Here is a 20,847-nt window from a genome sequence, read left to right on the forward strand (position 1 = left end):
TTTTCCTTCCCTTAAAAAAAAAAGTGCCAAGCGTCAGGACAGCAAAACCCATTCGTGCCTCGCTCCTCCGATTCAAAAGTTTTCTGGGTAGCCAACCTCATCTTTCCACCCTCCAGCCCCGCTTCTTGGGCTTTACATACACCAACTGGCATAAGTACCGGGCCCCATAACCGCGGATATTATCACCCCAGGCGCTCAAAAAGCAGCGAGGGTCCGGGAGAGTCCGCGGTATCCCGCGAGGCGTGGGCGGGCGGAAGCGGCCGCCACACTTCCTGTACCAGGCCAGGCGCTCGCCACACTTCCTGTTGATCGGGCTCCGAGGAGGGCTGGGCTCAGGGCTGGGCTCAGGGCCGGGAGGCAGGAGGAGGTGGTGGCCACCGCTGGCCAGGCGTGGGAGCGCGCGAGGCGGTCGCGAGCACACAGCGTCCGCCTGGTATCCTGAGCCGGGAGCAGCCTCTGCGGCCGCGCGTACTGCCCTCAGTCCTTCCATCCGGCCCTCAGCCGAGCCGCGCGGCACCATGCCCGCCGTGGACAAGCTGCTGCTGGAGGAGGCGTTGCAGGACAGCCCCCAGGTACCTCCCGCCGCTCCGATCCCCCCTCGCCTGAGGGCTGAGGCCGAGGAGGCCCCTCCAGCCGGCCCCCCGGGTGGAGGCAGGGAGTGCTCAGCTCAGGTCCCCTCCGGGACGAGGAGGGGGCGGGCCCGGCGTCCCGAGCCCGGGGCGCCCCGAGAGCGGGCGTCCCTCTGGCAGAGCTAGAGAACCCGGGCAAGCCCCCCGCGGCCGGAGCCTTTGTGTCCTGACCCCTCTCCAAAGTAGGCTGAGACCGAGGCTGCCCGGCCTAAACGCGGGCTCCGCCGCTCACTCCGCTGAGTGCCGCGGCCAAACAACTTAACGTTTTTGTGCCTAAGTTTTGACATCTGTGAAATGAGGATAAGAATCATACGTGCCTCTTAGCGTTGTTAGAATTAAAGGAGCAAACGCCTGTCAAGCTGTTACAGACAATGGCCGATACATCGCGCGGAATAAAGGAGGCATCTTTGTTATTATTACTACCGCTGTTCCTGCTGTCATGGGACCTGGTGGATGTAGGGCAGAGCCTGGCTCTCCCGGCGGTACCAAGCCTCCCTTTGGCACCGTTTTCTCATTTGCGGAGAGAACATTAACAATAGCAGCCCCATTTGGCGCGCAGAGCTCCATCAGCGTCCTGGAGAGGAGAGCCGCGTCCTCCGAGCGCTGCAGGTGGAGGCCGGTGTGTGCGGAGCGCAAACGGGTGCAGCCCGGCATTAGTTCGTACCTCCGTGCCCCTTCCCCCGGGGGAACTTCGGTTCTCCATCAACATGTCCCCAGCTTCGGATCTGCCCTGCTGGTTCTGCATCCCCGGCATATTTAAATCAGCCTCTGTATTCCCTGGTGTCTCAACTCTTGGAAAATAAGCATGAGATTAACCTCTTTTCCTTTCACAGTTTTCTCTTTTTGTTTTTGTTTTGTTTTGTTTTGTTTTCCCTTTTTCTTCCCAGTGGATTGCAGTCCCGGGATGATCCTTTGGGCTTACCTACAGCCACGCTGCCTCTCTCCAGGTTGGAATAAGTCGTCCAAAGGGCTGTGGGCTTAGTCACCTTGTGCCCATTTCTTGGTGATGAATTGTAAGCCAGTGGTGATTTTTTTTTTTTTTTTAATTGGCATCTGCTGGTCTGATTGAGTTTACAAAGGCCTCTTTGAAGTCGCTAGACTTTTGGCACGTTACGGTGCCAAAGCCCTGGGTAGGAGTCGTTTCGTTCGTTCGCACACGTATTGTGGAGGATCGGAGATAATAATGTAGAAGTTCTAACAACCGTTTGGCTTTCCTCACTGAGCATGGCGAAGGGCGAGCCGGGCAAGACGGGGGGTTGCCCTCACTGTTCTCCACGTTGCCCTCACCGATAAGTCACCCGAATTTCTGGCTCTCCCGTAAATGCATAGGCACTGTTGTGGTTTACTGGGTTTGCGCAGCTCTGAGGAAGTCGAAAAGAGGTCTGGCAAACAAGTCAGGAGCCCCGGGCCCTAATTCTGGCTCTGCCGCTGACTTATCATGTGATTTGAGCAAGTCTCTCATCCCCATCTTGGCCTACTGTTCTCATCTGCAGAATGAGGGACATGGAGCAGGTGATTTGGAAGGGGCTCTAGAAGCTTAGAATTTTTTCCTGTCGGCATGGTTTGTAACTCTGAGCTTATATGTGGCAGAGGAGGTTTCGAGGCATTGTCATTCCTATTTCATGTTCCTTGTAATGTGGGGAATTTGTCATTGCTTTTCAAACGTGGGTGTCACCCTATTAGGTTTCTTGGTAAGGTTGGTGAATGGATGCTAACTTTCAAGATGGTCTTTGGTAATCATCAGAGCATATTTATTTACTCTTGTATGAGCATCTTCCTGGTACAGCTTTACTGCCAAGGAGACTCATAGACTTGGAACTGGAAAGCCTCTAGTCCAGCTCCTTCGTCCGCTGTGTAAAGAATAAAAACAGTAGCAAACACCTGTATCCCACACGCATTTTATGTGCCACACGCTGTTCTGAATACTTTGCGTAGCTTTACTTAGATTAACTCACTTAATCCTTCCAACAATCTTTTGAGGTAGGTGCTCTATTAGAATTACTAGGGAGCAGAGAAGTTAAATAACTTGCCCAAGATTATACATTATCAGGTGGCAGAGTCAGGATTAGAACCCAGGCAGCCTGCCTGTATTGTTTAAGTTGGCCCAACTACCTAACACCTGGCTTTTCTGTCATTGGTGACCTAGAATGTTATTTCACGAAAAGGAAAAGATCCTAAGAAACCACCTATTGTTTGTTTCCTCTAGTTTTATGTCGAGTAGTTATGAGGGTTGCTCCAGTAACCTGGTTGCATAGGTTTCGTTAGATGAACACAGAGGCTTTTGTGTTTGAACTTAGTGGCCCAGGAAGAGGTGAATAGCAGTTGCCTGACCTTAGACACCTCTATTCACTTACTCCTTTTCAGAACTGCGTGATGTCTTATACGACTAGTCTATGTGTGTACACGTATTGTTTCCGGTTACCGCTGATCTAGGAGAGGTAGGGTTTTAGGGATTGAGATGCTTGTCTCCATCGCTGTTTGCGAGCGAGCCTCCGCTTCTCACCAGATGCTGGGAAGTCATGACAAGTGAGATAAGAGTGCCTGCCCTCCACCGGTTCCCAGTCTGTTCCCGGAGACAGATAAGGAAAGCTGCAATTCCAGTCCAGTGTGGGTTCTGCTGTGATAGGAACACAAACGCAGCTTTGAGCGGGCCGCAGCTCCGACTTCTTCGCTTATTCTCTTTTGCTTTTGAGATAAGTTGAAGACAAAAGCACTATTGCTTGCTGTTTGGTTTTGATTTTGTTTGTTTGTTTCCTTTGCAGTTGGCAGAACTGAAGCACAGAGAGATAAAAAGACTTAGCTCTGAGCTTATGCAGTGAGTAGTCAAGCTGTGGGAATAGCCCTCTCTGACCAAACCAGGCCTGTCTTCGGTCAGGCAGGGTGCCTCAAAACACAGCCTGGTGGTTATGTCTTCATTGTGGAGAAGTTTTTACCTGCTCTTCTCTTTGTCTGTAGTACATTTTCTCTTTCAGTAGACTTGGTTCTACCGAGACACTTCTCACCCTCTGCCAAGTTATAGGTATAAAAACTTTAATCGTTTTTACATGATAAAATATTTACATATAAATTAAGCATACATATTTTACAATCAGAGCTATTAAACGTCTACCATTGTATAATTAGATGGCGATTCTTGAGTAAAAAACATCTAGGACTATTTTATTAGGTAACACCCAGTTTCTTTAAGATAGAGGGGTGATGTGGAGCTGAGGCTCTACCCATAGGGTGCTTGGTTTTGTGTTTCTGGCCTGGCAAACCCTTGAGAGTGTAGAACAGTAGAAAAAAGGTGGAATTCAAATCCTGATTCCATTGTTACCGTAAGCAACTTACCCTCTCTTAGCTTGTTTTTTGACATCTCTAAAGTTAGAATAAAAATAGGTACTTAATGGAATTCTTATGAAGAATCAGCAGCATATGTAGAGTGTCTTCATGTCATGGTAACTCCATAAATGATTGCTGTTATTGTCTTTATAAGTGATATGCACCAATAGCTTTCTGACCTTTTTGTAGAATCTTTGCACTGGCGTACCTTTGCCTAGTCGTTGGTCTCATTCCTTTCTTATGTCTCAGAACATTCCTGTTGTTCCAAATCTAAGTTTAAGCAGATGTGGAGCTGATAAGTGACATTGCTAATGGCAGTGTTAGACCTTGGTTCTTGAGTTCAGCGAAGAAAGAATTCAGAGTGAAAAACGAGTGCAAGAAGGTTATTTATTTAGCCTTTTAGAAGGAAAGTCACAGAGGCCGAAGAAGTGAGCCAGCTGGGCTGCGTTGACTCAAGAAACAAGTTACAGAGGCAGAAGCAGGGCCCGCAGAGCATAGGAGAAGGGAAGGAAAGCTAGGTATGTGCCTGAGGGAAGAGGCGCAGGAGAGGGCCTGCACTGGGTCCTTCGTCTTCAGGGTTTTTAAGTGTTTTATAAAAGTGGGAGTTTTAGGGGAGATCTCAGGGGAGGACCTCAGTAGAACTATTCATCAGCTTTCCAGGTGTGTCCTTTCAGGGTTGTGGTCTTTACTTATGGGTCAGTGTTAGGTTAGACGGTCCTTAATCCTTGCATCTGGTCCTGATGTCAGCCATGGCGTTGCTTAGTCTGGTTTTGCTGCTTTTCTGGGCCTGGAGCTGAAACACAGCTGAGGCCTCGATGTTATCTCTAGTTTGACCAAAACTCTTGTCTGTGGTCAGCAGACCCAGGGCTTTGTTCCTAAGATTATTTGATGCTGATCAGAACCTCATTGTCTTGAGGGCTTAATGCTTAAGGGAGTGGTAGTGCAAGAGAGAAAGAGGCAAGTGAGTCAGGGTGCTGGGTGAGGCCAGTTTGCATCAGCTGTCTGTCTTGTTTCCCCATTCCACTTTCTGAGGAATCTTCCTGGCTTCTTCCTATCCTGCCTCAAAATCAAAACAGTGTCTGAGATAGCTGGGGATGTTTTTTTTTTTTTCTCAGGGGAGATCATGGCCTAGTTAAATTAAAAAGTTTTAATGGGTGTCATGGTAAATATGTCCAAAGTATAAATAAAGAAAAAAAAAAGAAAAACAGCACCTGTGATGTGGTTCTTTGGCAGTTCTCATAGGTGAGAGCCTGACAGTAGATGACCAAAGAGAAGCCAGCCCTCGGCAGCCCCCATCCTGCCTCCAGGCAGGACTCTGGACTAAAGGGCATGCCCAGAGATAGAACTCACCCTGCTGGGAGGCGGATGCAGCCTCCTGCTGCGGAAGAAGCATGGCCGTTGAGGCCAGCAAACTGGGGTGTTTACATCACCGCCCAGCTGCTTCCCAGCCGTGGGAGGTTGGACAAGTTTCCTAAGCTTGATGAACTTCAGTGTCGTTATCTGTAAAATAGGGTTAATGTAACCATGGTATCTGCCTCACAAAGTTGCTGGAAGTATTAAATGAAGTAACAAATACTTGGTGCTCAGCACAGCCTCTGACTTATAGGTACAGAGTCAATGGCAGTTGTAGTTTTCTTTCTGATCTCTTTGTGGCGGACACTTAGACAAGTCTTCTCTTTTCATCTTCTCGTTTTCCATTCTGTTTTATTCCTAAGAGTATTAAAAATCAGAAATGAATATCAGTAGTTGCAAAAATATTAAATATCCTCAATCCAGTTGTATCGCTGCCTTTCCTTCCCATTCTCTTAGACATATCAGTTGTAGCAAAGAAAGGTGACAGAATCTTAACGTTGGTGGGCTCCTCCAGCACCGGCACCATGAGTAGGAAAAGGTCCTCTATTGTTAGATGACATTTATGGATAGCTGCGTAGGTGGCAGTGGTGCCGTAGCGTTGAAGTGAAATCGTGCCTGTAAAGCCCTTAGTGTCCACAGTGTATCAGTGAAGGTTCATTATCTTCTGTATAATCAATATCATTCGTGGGCACTTTTTGTGCGTTCATTAACTCATTAACTGCAAATTTGGATCCAGGACTGACAGGGTCCCAAGGTGATCCCAGATTCTTTGAGAGGTGCCAACAGACTATAAGCCCCCGGAGAATATAGAGTTTCTTCACATCACCTTTGAGTCTCAGTCCCCAGAACAGTGTTTCATCGGGTATTGAGTGAAGGCAGAAATGCATGCATGAATGAATAAACAGGGAGAGATAGACCACGCGGGGTAGGTTCTGAGAATATCTTGTAACAATCTTTTTTTTTTTCCCAAATAAAAGGTATATTTTATAGAGATGGAGTGAGGAATTCTAAACCAGTGTTTTTCATCTATTGATGGACATCGATTAATAGATTATTAGATCCAGTGGGTCACAACCATAATTTTTGTTTACAAATGGAACAGAACGGAATGGAATAGAAAAAAGATCATTGTGTACACTTCCTGAAGAAAGTGAACTAGAATTCTTGTTAACTTGTTATGTGAATTTTGTGCTCAGATCTACCACTGGTGGACCCAGGGTACCCCAAATTTCCTGGCCGTGAGTTTGAAAATTGGTTGGATAATATATGATGAAAGACAAGGAAATTGACTGTAGTACTGTAAGAGGAAAGAATGACACACTCTTGCAAGACGTCCAAGATGGCAGAAACCAGACAGCTGGTTAGCTGCCGGGATCATGCAGTGCTGGATGTCCACGCCCCGGGTACACAGACGGGGCCCACGTCAGTTTATGGGCTCAAAGGGAGAGGCTGCCCTTTTAACACTCATTCTATTGGATGGGCTTAACTGGTGCTTATAGAGGCTAAAGTTGAGACAGATAATAGCCATGAGTCTCAATCTTTTAAAAACTGGCTTTCCTTTTCTGGCCCCAACTCAAATTGTATTGTTTGTCCCTGTTCTGTAGCCTATAGGATTAGAAAAGGAGTCCTAAGTGAAAGCCGTAGGAATCAACTTGTACTCGTACCAATAAACGAATAAACCCAGAGAACAGGCACCTTCTCCCCCCATTTCTGTGTGTGTGTCCTACCTCTTTTGTAACTTCCACTGAGAGATGAAATTGACCCCTTTTCTTCTTTCCTCTCAGACTCGCTCCTTACTGAGTGTATTTGAAGAAGATGCGGGCACCCTCACGGATTATACCAACCAGCTGCTCCAGGCGATGCAGCGCGTCTATGGAGCCCAGGTACCCTGCTTGTCCCCTCACCAGGGCAGGAGCAGAGGAGGGGCCCTCTGCCCTCATCTGGAACTTCTCTCAGGAGGCTGAGAAATTTGAGTCAGAGCAGCACCATTTAAAATTTTGAAATAAAATCAGAATTGTGGTTCTCACTTCAGTTCACCTTCAGAAACGGAGGACAATCTGTTTTCATTGCTGAAGAAAGAGAGTAATTTCCCTGTAACTAGGAGAACCAGTAGAGAGGGACCACATCATTGCTTTTAATTTAAAAAAAAAAAATTCAACCCCAGAGGGAAACCTTTGAATCTCCTCTTCCTACTTGTGAATGAGTGGGTTCAGTATTCTGACACACGCTCTTTGTCTTTCTCATAAATGCACAGTCTTGGATGTCACTGCGGGCGGGTAGAGATGTTTTTTCAAGCGCTTCCCCTGAAAAGACTTGAGTCACAGTTCTGAAACTATTCGGTGGCTTCTTTGTTTTGAGGAACAAATATCTCTGACTTGCAAAACCATGGAAAATAAATTGCTGAGTAGCAAAAGTGAATATTTTTAAGACCAAGAAGTGCTCGTGTATGTTACTTTCTAAGAGAAGACTTGAGAGTTACTTAAAAATAAAATTCACTGTTACACATCAGAATATTGTGGCAGCTGATTCTTTTGATTATTGATTTTTTTGCTGACTTAAACCTGTACATGTTAATGTTTCTTTTTCTCATGAATGATCTCTAAAGAAATAGCACATTCCTTGTATAATAATATTAATACTCATGTATAGTCATTATTATATAGCTCTTAATATTCATATATAATCATTTATTCTCATTGTTTTATTAATCATTTATTCATGTCATATACGGGAAGAAGACTCGATCCTAGCCATTAGAGAGCTTACAGTTGGGCTGAGAGACAGACAAAGCAATTACCTAAGAGTGTTAGCAGCGCTAGAGAGAATGTCAGCTAACCCAGAAGAATTGTGTTGGGCATCTTTAACAAGAAGGTGATTGTGGTAGTTGAGGTTTATCGAATACTGAGTAGCTTCCAGGCACGGTTTCAGGGGCTCTTACAGGGATCATTTCTTTAAAATTTCCCAACAATTGTGTAAGGTGGGTATTGTTATTATCCTCATTTTATATAGGTCAGGAGACTTAAGGATTCCGATGGTGAGTACCTCATCCAGGTTCACCCCATTAATACATAGCAGAGCAGGTCAGCGTGCAGTCGAAGTCCAAACTCTTAACTACTAAGCACGGGGATGGTTGCTGCACTAGGCAGGTGGCAGTAGAGATGGGAAGAAGTGGATGAATTTCAGGGGCTTTTTAGGAGGTGGATCAGTGATTAGTTGGATGTGAAGGGATCAGGTGGGTAAAGGAAGAATCAGGAGTGATGCCCAGGCCTTTGAGTTGAACACCCGCTGTGGATCATTGGGAGGACACAGGAAGAGGAAAAGGATGCGTGTGCAACGGCTGGGGTGTCATCATAGTTCTCTTGAAAGGCTGATTTTGAGATGTGCATGGGACAGTGACGTGGGGAAAGAGATCTTGTTGAAAGTTCATATCCAGAGATCAGGCCAGAGACTCTGAATTGCAGACTATACTGTCTTGTAAGTATAGCTAACTAATTGGAACTAGTTTTAATGACCGAACGAATTGTGCTCATTTGTAATTTTGCAAGTTTGTTGGTTAGATGTTCAGAAACTGGGGACATACTTTGTCGATTTTTTTAAGCCCTGTTTATTTATATTGTATGTTTTGTATTTCCCCCTAAATATTCAAAATTTAAGAAAGTAAAATTTTTTTTACTGGGCTTATACCTGAACTTGCTTGCTATTCAGTAATTTAAATATGGTCATTAAATGATTTTCTGTTTAAAGTATTGTGTAAGAGCACCAAGACTTAAGGGAGTGTGTCTCTGCTACGCCCAAGAGTCTTCCTTCTCCCTTCCCTATCTGTCAGAGTCATTTGCTTGATATGCAAACACTTTCTTAGGCGTTTTGCCTTTTGAACCAGAAAACGACATTTTGCCAAAGTTAGTGGGTCTTGCGTTCCAAGAGGCTGTAAGTGGCTTTTAATTCACACCAGATGATCATCACATGGGTTCTCCTCCCGTCCAGAAATCCTTCCGCCTGCCTCGGCATTTCCTGCAGCAGAGGCTAGCGGGAAGGAACATCTGGGTTGGCCGCCAGGCTCAGTGACAGCTTCAAGCAGTGGTCAGCGGCATTCAGATCAGCTGGGTCAGGGCCGGTTGGTTTCTCAGGTTTATTTGAAGACTTAGGTGTTTTGTTTGGTTTTTAATTTAAAAAAGAAAACTTTTCCGACTTCTCTTTGATCGGTATACATATATTTCTGTTTCTCAGTGTTTTCATTCAGCCATTGTTTCTTAAATATTTTATACCTAGATCTGTTGAATTAGATTAATAGAGTTTTATAATTTAATTTTTGAAAACAGAGGTACTTAGCAAGATGTAGGTTTTCATTATATTTTAAAAACCAAGTTTATGCTACCGATAAATGATAAATGTTCGTAAAGGGTGTTTTAATCAGACCACGTGGTAAATTTCTGTATTCTGAGAGAGCAAATGCCCTTCATACCTCAGTTTGAGAAAGAGGAAGGGCAAGAAAAACTAGAGGAAAGTTATGAGAGCAGTTTTGCTGATGGTGGGAGAGGTTTTAAATTTTATTTGGCGTAAGTGCTAGAATGAAGCTGTCGTCTGTAAGCTGCCTTCAGCAGTTCAGAGCGGTCCCTAGAGTCCCAGCTGGTCTTTTCTTCAGTGTCAGATGTGCCTCTGCACAGGGTGGCACCGGAGTACTCCATTATCGGTCATTGGAAAGATGGAAGCTGTGCACATTTCTCAGGCATTGACGAAGCAGAGACAGGTTACTTAGATTTGCTATGTTTCAAACTATTGGCTAAATAAGTAAGAACCTCCATAGTGTCTGAATAGATGCGCATGTGTACGTATTCTCACCTGGGCTCCTGCAGCATTCTCTTCGGGGAGGTGTCTTCCCTCTTCAGTCCCTCCTCTATCCGACAGCTGAATTGATCACGTCCAACCTCCCTTCTGTCGCTGTCTTCAGATGCTTCTGTGGCTCCCTGTAACCATGGCAGAGGTTAAACTCAGGCGCTCAAAGCTCTCCCTGCACCGAGGATCAACCTCATCTTGGGCTGTTCTAGAACGCGTTGGCCCCTCTACACATCTCAAAACTTTGCTATGCGACTCCTGCCGCCAGGCAGCCCCGTCAGCCCTTCCCTGGCAGATGGCTTCCTGGCTTTTAAGACTGACCTCAAGTCCGAGATGTGTTGGGTACCTTTTCTTCCTGACTTTTCTCCCTTCCTGGCCAGAATGCACCTGTGTGTCAGGTGACCTGTGTACTTGTTGGCCAGAGCACTTAAGGTGCAGCAAGTGGGGTGTCCTTGTCCCTCTGTGGACTGGAGCTCCCAGAGAGCAGACTCTCTTTGTCTCCAATGCCTGGCACCATGCCTGGCTTCAGTGCACAGCTTACTGTCACTCCCAAATCTGTCCCCTCCTCGGGTCCTTAGCTAGGGGCATATTCATCCATCTGTCATCCAGGCCAGAGCCCAGTTTTTTAGGCTTCTCCTTCCTCACTTAGAACACTCTATTGTTTTGGCCTCAGGAATACCCCGCAGATCTCTGCCACATTCTCCATTTTCTGGCTCGGGCTCAGGCCCGTTCTTCTCTTTCACGTGTCTTCTTCAAGTGGTCCCCTGCCCCTCATGCCATTGCCTCCCTTCAGTGTCTCTTTTCCACCACAGCCACTCATGGCTTTTCTTCAGCTCACATCTGATCTCGCTCTCTTGCCCAAGTCCCTCAGGGCTTCCCTGCTGCCTTGGGAATCATGGCTGCCCCATCTCAGCTTTCTACCTCCGTTCCTGCTGCACTCCTCTTCCTGCCCCACGTGCCTCCCACCTCGAGGTCCCCTGAACTAGAGCGACCCCTGACCCCAGCTCTGCAGTAAGCACTGGTAAATGGGACTGTCAGCCACCTGGCTCGGAAGCGTTTCTGGCCAAATAGCTGGTGTAGATCAAAGCAAATGCCCACATGGTGACTTTGACCCTAGTGGGTCTCCTCTGTCCCTGCTCTCAGGCCCTCCATTCATGCTCACCATGGTTGGTGCCGTCCACAGGGTGTCAGGTGACAGTTGCAGTTAGGAAGCGCTCTGTGCCACCTTAAGATAAACATTCCTTTGCCAACATCTAGGTTTCCCTTTGAGGTTTGCTAGCCACTGGTCTTTCTGCCTTGGCAACAGCCTTGGGAGGCTCTGTTTAACGTGGGAGAGCCTGTCAGTGAACCCTGTGTGGGGGTCATCTTTATAAAGGATTCTTACGAGGTATCAAGTGGCATAGACAGTAACCAGAGAGTTACTCCAATGTCAAAGGAAGCTTACTCACCAAAACCCATTAAGAATCTAAGTTTTAGGCCACCTCTTTTGCTGGACTACAACTCGAAAAGTGATGGGATTAACGTTCCTAGCCTAGGCTCTGTGGGGCCTTCCCACTGAGTAGTGACTAGATACAGTTTGGGGCTGTGGATTGGAATAGCATAGTGTTAAGAACTGGCCTTAGGTTTCGAGTCTGCCAGATCTGAATTGAGTCTTTGCCCTGCCAGTTACAAGTTGTGCGATTTTAGAAAGTCATTGTGTCTGATAGTCCCTACTTCGTAGGTGCATTGTAAGGATTAAATGTGATAATTTATGAAAAGCACTTAACAGCAATGTCAAGCACTAGGAGGGACTCAGTAAGTGTTAGCAGCTTTCTTTATTTACTCTTTACTCAAGCTCCAGTTTTGCAAGTCTTGTTGAAGAAATAATTGTGTGGACTTACCTGAGAGGGTGTGGATTAATTAGCTGGTGTTGGCAAAGCAGTTCATAAACGCTTGGTGTGCAGTGCATTAAGCTGAGTCAGGTTACAGTTGGTCTAGTTCAAAGACTTGTAGTGTGCTCTGTATAGGAAAGGTGCGTTTCTTTTCAGGACAGGTGACGAGCCATCTTTTAATTCTGGTTTGTTCCCAGTGAAATCATGCTGGTAGACCCGAATCTTGCTGCCTGAAGTGACACGCACGTGGAAGTGCACAGCTTTTTCATCCGAGGTTTCTAGGAGAGGTGCGGCAGAGTCCATTGTTACACAGCGGTTTGGAAAGCAGCTTTGGTGTGTTGTGCGCCCCTGTCCCCTGCGCTGGGGTGGGTTGTCCTTCAGCCTGGGTGTAGCGTGATGCTGACGGCTCCTTAGCTGGTTTTTCCATTACATTTGGAGCACTTGCCAGTAAACTCGAGAGAGAGGAGAAGAATTCAAGTAGCCTGTGACCCTCACTTCTTCTGAAGGCAGGGAGGGTGGCTATCATATCTGCTGACCAGTCTCTAAAGGATGCAGGTATGGGGGAGTAATATTTTAGACTTAGCCAAAGTTAAAATAAAAGAAATGTTATAGCTTAATGGAGCACCTCCTGAGAGAGCTGTGGCAGAAAAGTGGGACTTCTGAAACATTTACTGTCTAAACAGGATCAGCAGCCTCCTGCTGTTGGGCTGGCCTCTTGTTTTTGTAATAAACTTTTATTGCAGTGAAGTTAGACTCATTCATTTACGGATTATTTATGGCTGCTTTTATGCTACAACAGCAGAGTTGAGCAGTTGTTACAGAAACCATATTATCTCACAAGCCAAAAATAATGACTGTCTGTCCCTTTATAGGAAAAGTTTGTCAACTCGAGGCTATAGCAGAGACCATCTCAACTCTCTCTCAGCAGGACTTGGGATGTTAGAGAGTGCTGTTTCAGATTGTGGATTTTAGAATCAGACAGATTTGGATTCACATCCCAGCCCAGCTGCTGACTAGCTGTGTGACCTTGGGCAAGTGGCTTAACCTCTCTGCGCCTCAGTTTTTTCATCTGTAAAACTGCGGTAATAGTTAGAACCTGCCATACAGGGTTATCAGAATTAAATGGATAATGCTGAGTGCACTCGAGGTGGCATCTGGCATGAATTAAGTGCTCTGCAAATGTTAGCTGTTATTGTTAGGGTGAATCTGTGGGTCTATAAGTGTAGTCGGCCTGGTGCTACCCCAGGTAGATGTCCAGGTAGCTTGAGCAGATCCACCTTAAATCCAGTGCTAATAACTCAGAGGAGTAAGGGAGTTTCTGATGTAGCTGAGAATTAGCCCAGCGAGTCCCCACGCACTCTGATCTTCCACACAGCACCGCTGAGGAGGGCAGCGGGCTGTGTCATCCCTGTCCAGTCATTGTATTTTATTGCCCCCTGCCCCCGTTTGTGATGTTTTCTTGTAGGATTAGGAAGTACTTTTCTCCTCACACCGTGATTCCAGGTACTGTTTTAAACTTGCAATTGAGATGAATCTTCTAACCTTGCTTGTTCATTCATTCATTGACCCAGCGCCACCCGGTGCCCGCTGTGCGCTGGGAACTGCTGCACAGCCCAGTCTAGATGCCTGGCAGAGTGCTGCGGGCTTGCTCACTGCCTCGCTCTCGCTGCCAGCTCCGGCTAGTTGGGAAAGGGCTGGCGCCCCAGTAGGGTGCCAAAGCCAGGAGCGGTCATGAGGTTCACCCGGCTTTACTTTGGGAAAAAGGGAGAGAGCCACGGGGCCTATTAATGCTTGCGCTTGGGGCAGATGAAGAAAGCCAGGGGAAGGGTTAGCCAGCTGCAAATAGGGTCCTAAAAAAGTTGGATTAGGCTCTGCGGGGTCTTGCAAAGGAGGACCATGAAAAGTAAAACAAGTCCCTGAAGAGGTCAGTCCTTACCCTTAAAGGAACAGCAAACCCCGGAGAATTAGAAAGTAAGTGGAGGTCAAGGCCAAGGCAGGCCAGCCACCCACCCCCACCCCCATCTTCTCCAGCTCAGATCTGGTGGCTCTGCCCTGCTGTTAGGAATAAGCCCTGAATCTGAAGAGAAGCTTTCGCGGAGGTTTGGAAATATAAGACGTGTTTTCTAGGCTGGGTCCATTGATAGTGGGCAGGTAGTTGCAGCCAGGTGTTAGAGGAACAAGAAAGAGAAGAGGAAAACGGACAGTATTGGCCAGTGAAAACTGGCACAAAACGGGCCTCCCCCAGCTTTGCAGCTGTGCGTCCGTGTTACCACCCACCTCACCGAGCCAGCGCTCCTAGTCTGGTACAGTCTGATCACGTCCCCGTGCTGCTGCAGTTCCCGCTGCACTTAGAATGAAGTCTAAATCTGGGCCACCGAGTCCTGCGTGCCCTTGCTCGGCCTCCATGCCCTGCCCCTCCCCTCCCTGTTCCCACTGCTCTCCGCTCTGTGGCTCTTCCAGCAGGCACTGTGCTTTGCCCACATACTGGTCCCTGCTTCTGGAAAGCTGTCCCCAGGGCTCTGCTTAAAACATCTCTTCCTTAGAAACCCTCTGGGTCTTCCTCTCTGAACCCCCTAATGCATCAGATGTTTCCTTTGTGGTTCTCACTATGCTTGTAACTTTTTTTTTTTTTTTTAATCTGCTTTCCCTGTAAGCTCCGGGAGGACAGGGACCATGTCTTTGTTGACCACATTATAATTGTTCGCTAGATTTGTTGATATTAATTCAATAGCCAGAAGGAGCAGTAATTTGTAAATGGTGTGGGCAGTGGGGCAAGCTTTAACATTTGATTTTGTTTTTTTTAAATAATTTAACAAAATAATTATTTTACATACACATATTTTTAAGTCATTCTCTTGAGGTGCTGTTTTTCAGTGACTGTGTGTGCGTTGGACAAATCTTCCTTGCTTTTCTCTCCTCCGTGCAGAACGAAATGTGCCTGGCCACGCAGCAGCTCTCTAAGCAACTCCTGGCGTATGAAAAGCAGGTAGCTTGATATTTATGTGGCATATCATGCAGTGCTCAGGACTTTCTTAACTGGAGTTCTTAAAAGAAATTCTCCGAAGGCATTCTTTAGAGACCTTCCATCCTCCCCTCTGCCCTCTTTTCCTCCCTCTTTTTTTCCATAGTCCTTTTCCATTTTCTTCTTTTTTCTTGCCTTTTTCTTTCCCCCGATGAATCCTAATGTCATCATCTCGTGAAAGTCTGTATGAAGTATTCTCATTAGCCTACAGAAGTCATCAGCTGCGTTTGAGGGCTGGTTCCTAGTCCCTGAGGGACTACAGGTAAATGGACACCTACAACTCCAGGAAGTCGGCTCAGAGATGTCAGGATGTCCCAACGGAAGGGTGATGGCCAGCGAAGGAGTAGTTTGGGAGGGGCAGCGGGGTGCATCGTGGGGGCAGAACAAGGGGAGGGCTCAGGTTCTGCCATCAGACGCTCTGTCGTGATGTGCTCGCGGGAGAAGAGAGGAAGCCAACGTGGAGAGTGTGCGCTGTGGGGTGATGCTGGTGCTGAATTCGCAAGCATTCAGCTAACACCTGCCTCTTTTATTCTTTGTTCTTAGAATTTTGCTCTTGGCAAAGGCGATGAAGAAGTAATCTCTACACTTCACTATTTTTCCAAAGTGGTAGATGAGGTAAGATGGCAATATGATCAAATGTTTTTTGATTCTGCTTTTGAACTTCCTTCTGGTTTTTATTTTGGTTTACTTTCCATTTTTAGGCATCTGCTTAAACATCTGAGACTTTATCTCAACTTGTTGATATTATAAGATTTGTTTCATAAAAGAGGCTGTGTACTGTCCTGTTTGTTTCTGGTTAGAGAGGAATGGCCTTGGTAAGTGTGAACAATGGGCCAAAAGAAAGATTCCCAAGAATTTAGTTTCCTAAGGAGGGTGTAATAGTCTCTCAAGGCCGCTCTTACAATTACAAGTATGTGGTTTTAAACAGTAGAAATTTATTCTCTCACAGTTCTGTTAGCCAGAAGTGTGGAATTAAGTTGCTGGCAGGGCCCTGCTCCCTCCAAAGGCTCTAGGAGAGGATCCTTCCTGGCATCTTGTGGCTTCTGGTGGCTTCAGGTGGTCCTTGGCTTGTGGCAGCATCACTCCACTCTCCGCCCCTGACTTCACATGGCCTTCTCCCCCGACTCCACCTCGCCCCATGTTTTTTGTCTTCTGCCTGTGCCCTCTCTTCTTACAAGGAGAATTGTCATTGGATTTAGAGCCCACCCGCATAACCCAGCATGATCCCATTTCAAGATCCTTTGTTACACCTGAAAAGACCATTTCTCAAATAGTTACCTATTCTGAGTGTACATTCCTTTTGTTTGGGCGGGGGTGGCAGGATTCAGCCCACTCCAAAGGGTTTCGTACAACTCCTCTTGTAGCTGTATTATATAATACATTTGGAAGATTTGTGAAAAACAGCCATTGTTGTAGGAATAAAGTACATAAATCCTAATTGTAAAAAGAGAGCTCAGATGATACTGGTGCTGGGCAGAACCCTCTGCAAAATTAGGCAGGTATAAACTGTTTCATCTCTCAAGGAGTGTGCAAACTTGTCATAGAAAGTCACAATAAAGAATAAGCAAAAAAGAATATGCAGATGACACTTAACTGTGGAATCATTAATATGAAGTAGACACTGTCTTCAGTTCATAAAATGAGAAACTAGCACTCATGTAAAATTGTACTGATGGCATTTCCATTCATTCAACAAACATGACTGACCACCTGCTGTTTAGCAGATGCTGTTCTGGGCACTGGGCACGTAACAGACAGCAGCAAGCTGACCAGTTCTTTTTGAGCCTCTTCCTCTGTCCCACTACTGTGACTTCCTTCAAAATGTGTGTTAAAATGGATGGAAAATGTAATTAGAGAGGAGCAAAAGGGAACTTCTTTTGGAAAATGAGGAGAATGTGCATTAATTCACAGTGAATAAATAACCCAGGAGAAGCAACTACATCACCTACCGAAGTCATGTGTTTTCTTGACTAGAAGAGAGTCACTAAGGAAATAGGCTCAGCTGTCAAAGCCCCAGAACCAAGACTCCCAGTTAAGATACTTACTCACCACCATATTGTCACGGGCAGGAGTGATTCTTAGTTTAGTGGGGAGTGAGTCATCCCCAGACGACAGAAGCCTGGGAGTGTGGTGTCATGGCCTCCGGAAGTTTCCAAAGAAGCAAGTGAAAGCAGGAAAGAGAAGAGTCATTTCTGAGGTGGTTTTCTCTGCCTGGGCCTAAACGAGGCTAAAAAATTCCCGAGACAAGTCATGTGACTGAGAAGTTAAAACTCCAACTAAAAGTACAGAGCTGTGCAGCTTGTATTTACTAGAATGCTGAGGAACCAGCCCTCCCACGTAGTGGGCACGCAGAGATGGTCGTCCTTGGTGATTTCCCCAAAAGCAGGGTTTCTGGATCCCTTCCTGGGAGTGCATCTGAGACGGGACATCGCTATCCCTACGGAGTCCATTTGCCGAGCGGGTGTCAGGCCCTCGGCTCCACTCTGAGTGTTTCCTGTTCCCGGTTTCTGCTTTGTGCTCACAGTAGCCACACAAGGAAGATGGTGGTGTCCCCATCTGCTGTGTTACACTGCCGAAGTGCCGAGAGGTGGTCCGTGCCCTGTCCTCTCTGCTCGGTGAAGGCACTGTGTTTAGAAGTGATCGTCCCATACCTCTCAAAAGCCCCAAGGCAGGAAGCTGATGACACACACCCTTGGAACCTTAAGAAGGAATTAGGAAGAAATTGCTATTCTGATGGAGTGAATAACCATTGGAAAGCCCCGTAATCTTCCTCAGTTTTGGTTTCTTCACCTGTAAATGGCAGTAACGGGAAAGCCTGCTTACCAGGGCTGTTATAAAGATTAAATAAAATAATGTCTGTCAGAGCACCGAGCACAGAGCCAGGCACATGGAAGGTACACTTGTTGACTTCCATTCAATTAAGTGTTAGTAAAAAACAGTACATTTCTTATTAAAGTTCTTCAGGTAAAAGCATTAACACATTCTATCCTGGTGGCTGACTGTCTTCACGCATTCCAGCTGCGTGAAGCTGCCGTGCCTCGGCTTGACCGAAAGACAGGGAGGACACGAGCAGCCTGGCTTAGAGCTCCTGGCCTGGCGAATGGTGGACCTTAGGCAAGCTTGCCAGAGCAGCCTCTGCAGGCACAACCCTGAAGGACCAGTGGTCCTCGGGGGGAGATCTCTGTGCTGAAGTCGACACCTCTGTCACTGCTGTCACTGCTAAAAGAAACTTCGCCATATGTTTTCTCCAAAAAAGGATTGCTGGGTGATTCCCCCTATTCACCCAGCAGGGGCCCTGGAACATCCTCCATAGCCTCTGAAAGCCTGGGGCCCCCGGGAAGAATCCCTTTCTTTGTTCATTGCTGATTTCTGGACGGCCAAACGTTGGAAGTTTTAGCAGCTTTGGGAGCATGAAAGACAAACTCTGTGACTCAGTGGAGAGGGAAGAGCCTGGCTTTTGGATCCCGAGCCCGGGATTAAAATCCCAGTCATGTGACTGATGTGCTCTCTGGATTTGGAGCCTTACCCGCCTGTCTGTGAAACAGGGATAATAAAGAATACCTAATCGCAGAGTATGTGGGAACTAAATGATATCCAACACAAGAAGCCGCTGTGTAAAAGTTCTCCAAATGGTAGTGCTGCTGGGGGTCATTTTTATTTCCCCTTGACCACTGACAGCGACGGGGTTTAAAAGTAAGGCCTTGAGGTAGAGGGGGAGAAAGAATTGGGAGCTGTTCACATTATCTGGTGTGGAGGATCCCTTTGGATACAGTCGTCTGTTGTTCTTAGAAAGGCCCTTTTCTAAAGAGCAGAGGCTCAGAGTCTGGCTGAGCGGTCTCAGTGGGAGCTTTCCTTCTCCAGGGAGTACTTCGCAGGCCCACAGCTGGCTGCGGTTTTAGGGTCAGTGGGTTCCCAGCAGGCCTGCCTCTCGAGTGTGACTTCAGCGCTCTGAGCGTGAGAGAGCTCACAGCGGCCTGGGGGAGAAGTGACTTGCCCCCTGTTCCCTGCAGGCTCAGGGAAGCGGTCAGTTCCCCGGGTGGGTGGGGCTTAGACTGACTACACTGAACCCGAGTTTACGTGGTAAACAAACAATAACTGGGCACAGAAACTCCTTTAGCAAACATGATTGGTCAGTTAGAACCTCACGTTTGCGTTTTTTGAGGGTTTTTTTTTTTCCTCTCCTTATCTGAGGTTATGTCTATTGATTTTAGAGAAAGAGAGGCAGTGGGGGGAGAGAGAGAGACACTGGTCATCTGCCTGCCACACACACCCCAGCGGGGGATCGAACCCACAATCCAGGCATGTGCCCTGACCTGGAATCGAACCCGAAACCCTTTCATGCACAGGACAACGCTCCAACCAACAGGGTTCACGTTTAGTTTTTAATCACCTCTACGCCTATATCATTTACTGCTTTACGAGGGTATTTATTTGCAAAGGAAATGTAACTGAGCTCTTGAACCGCTCAGAAGTGTTCAGTGTGATTCCTTGGTGAGATAAGGCAGTGTCAGTAATAGAGGATATAATTTTATTCAATAAATTTCTCTTTCTTTCAGCTTAATGTTTTCCATACAGAGCTGGCTAAACAGTTGGCAGACACAATGGTTCTACCCATTGTACAATTTCGAGAAAAGGATCTCACAGGTAAAGTAACTGAATTCAGTGCCAGTTACCTTCACAATATCCATTTCATAATAATTTGTATGCATTGATTTCTTTAAATGTGTGGGTCACCAAGAGATGCTCTTTCTTTTGAGCAGTTCAGTTTAATTTTCGGTGAATCCTTATTGTGTTCTTGGCTCACCTGAAGGAGGTCACAGGCTAATAGGACCCTTTTGGGATGACACCAAGACAAATTTGAAGTGTTGGTGCAGATCATACTTGAGTCAGATTGTAACCAATTTAGACTCTGGCACCCCCTCCTTAGACAGCGGTGACTCACTTTGCTGCCTTTTTTGTTTAGTCCTCAATACAAGTACGTAATCCGAGTGAGGGCAACACAAGAAATACTAAGAAAGCTTTATAAAATGGATAAGGAAGAACATCACAACTCTGCCCCAATAGGAAGTAAAAAGTGAAAGAGCAATAAGAAAACATGCAAGAAGGAAAAAGGCAGAAAGCAGCAGGATGCCAGAAAGAGTAAAAATAATATGAAGAGAAATTGAAAAGCTGGGGCACTTTTGAAGTACATCGAAAAGCAACATAAAACATGTGAAAATGCTTTGACAGACTGAAAATGGAGACTCTTAAAGCTGTAGAAAGAATCACTTCCTTTTAGATGCTGTGTTTTTAGGGTTTTAACCATGGACGCTCCTTGCGCCCGTTGGTCTTTGGGGTTCTTTTGGTCTTGGGCTTTGTTTAGCCCTCCACATGTGTGAGAGGTGTGGCGCCCGCTGGGGCAGTCGTCCTTGGCGTGGGCTTGTTGCGAGTACAGTGTGCTAGAGGGCTTCAGACTTTTTCTTTAAAACAAGCCCCCCCTATCCTTTGCCAGATGTTACAAGGGCAGTGACAGGACATTTGTGGGGCTCAGATGTAGCCAGGCCGCTCTGGGGAAAGATGAATTAGAACACTTGGGGCTGAGGAATCAGAGCTCACATTTTCACTCCCGGCCACCACGCACTCCGGCCTTCATCCCAAGGGCCCTTCGGTCACTGACCGTCACAGGCTGTCTGGGGAGAGCCGCCTCCAGGGGCAGTCAGGGTCCCTGAGTGTGGGGTGCAGCTGCAGCCACAAACAAGCTCCAGAGATGAGGGTCCCCAGCCGCCAGGCCGGGGCCTAGAGGGCAAGGACCGAGGGTGTTGGCGGCGCCTTCCCCACC

The 20,847-nt window shown here is 46.8% G+C and overlaps 1 protein-coding gene across 1 annotated transcript in view; it reads left to right on the forward strand.

Moving 5' to 3' along the window:
• Positions 1-360: 360 nt before the first annotated feature.
• APPL2 (adaptor protein, phosphotyrosine interacting with PH domain and leucine zipper 2) overlaps positions 361-20,847 on the forward strand; it is a 38,784-nt gene continuing 18,297 nt past the window's right edge. The window contains exons 1-5 of the mRNA XM_090272576.1: positions 361-572; positions 7,088-7,186; positions 14,934-14,993; positions 15,573-15,644; positions 19,586-19,673. Coding sequence (XP_090128702.1) covers positions 519-572; positions 7,088-7,186; positions 14,934-14,993; positions 15,573-15,644; positions 19,586-19,673 — 373 coding nt within the window. The 5' untranslated portion in view covers positions 361-518. The remainder of the gene's footprint in view (positions 573-7,087; positions 7,187-14,933; positions 14,994-15,572; positions 15,645-19,585; positions 19,674-20,847) is intronic.

The sequence above is a fragment of the Furipterus horrens genome, unplaced genomic scaffold, assembly GCF_987537825.1.
Source record: "Furipterus horrens unplaced genomic scaffold, mFurHor1.1.pri manual_scaffold_4, whole genome shotgun sequence".
Classification (NCBI taxonomy): Eukaryota; Metazoa; Chordata; class Mammalia; order Chiroptera; family Furipteridae; genus Furipterus; species Furipterus horrens.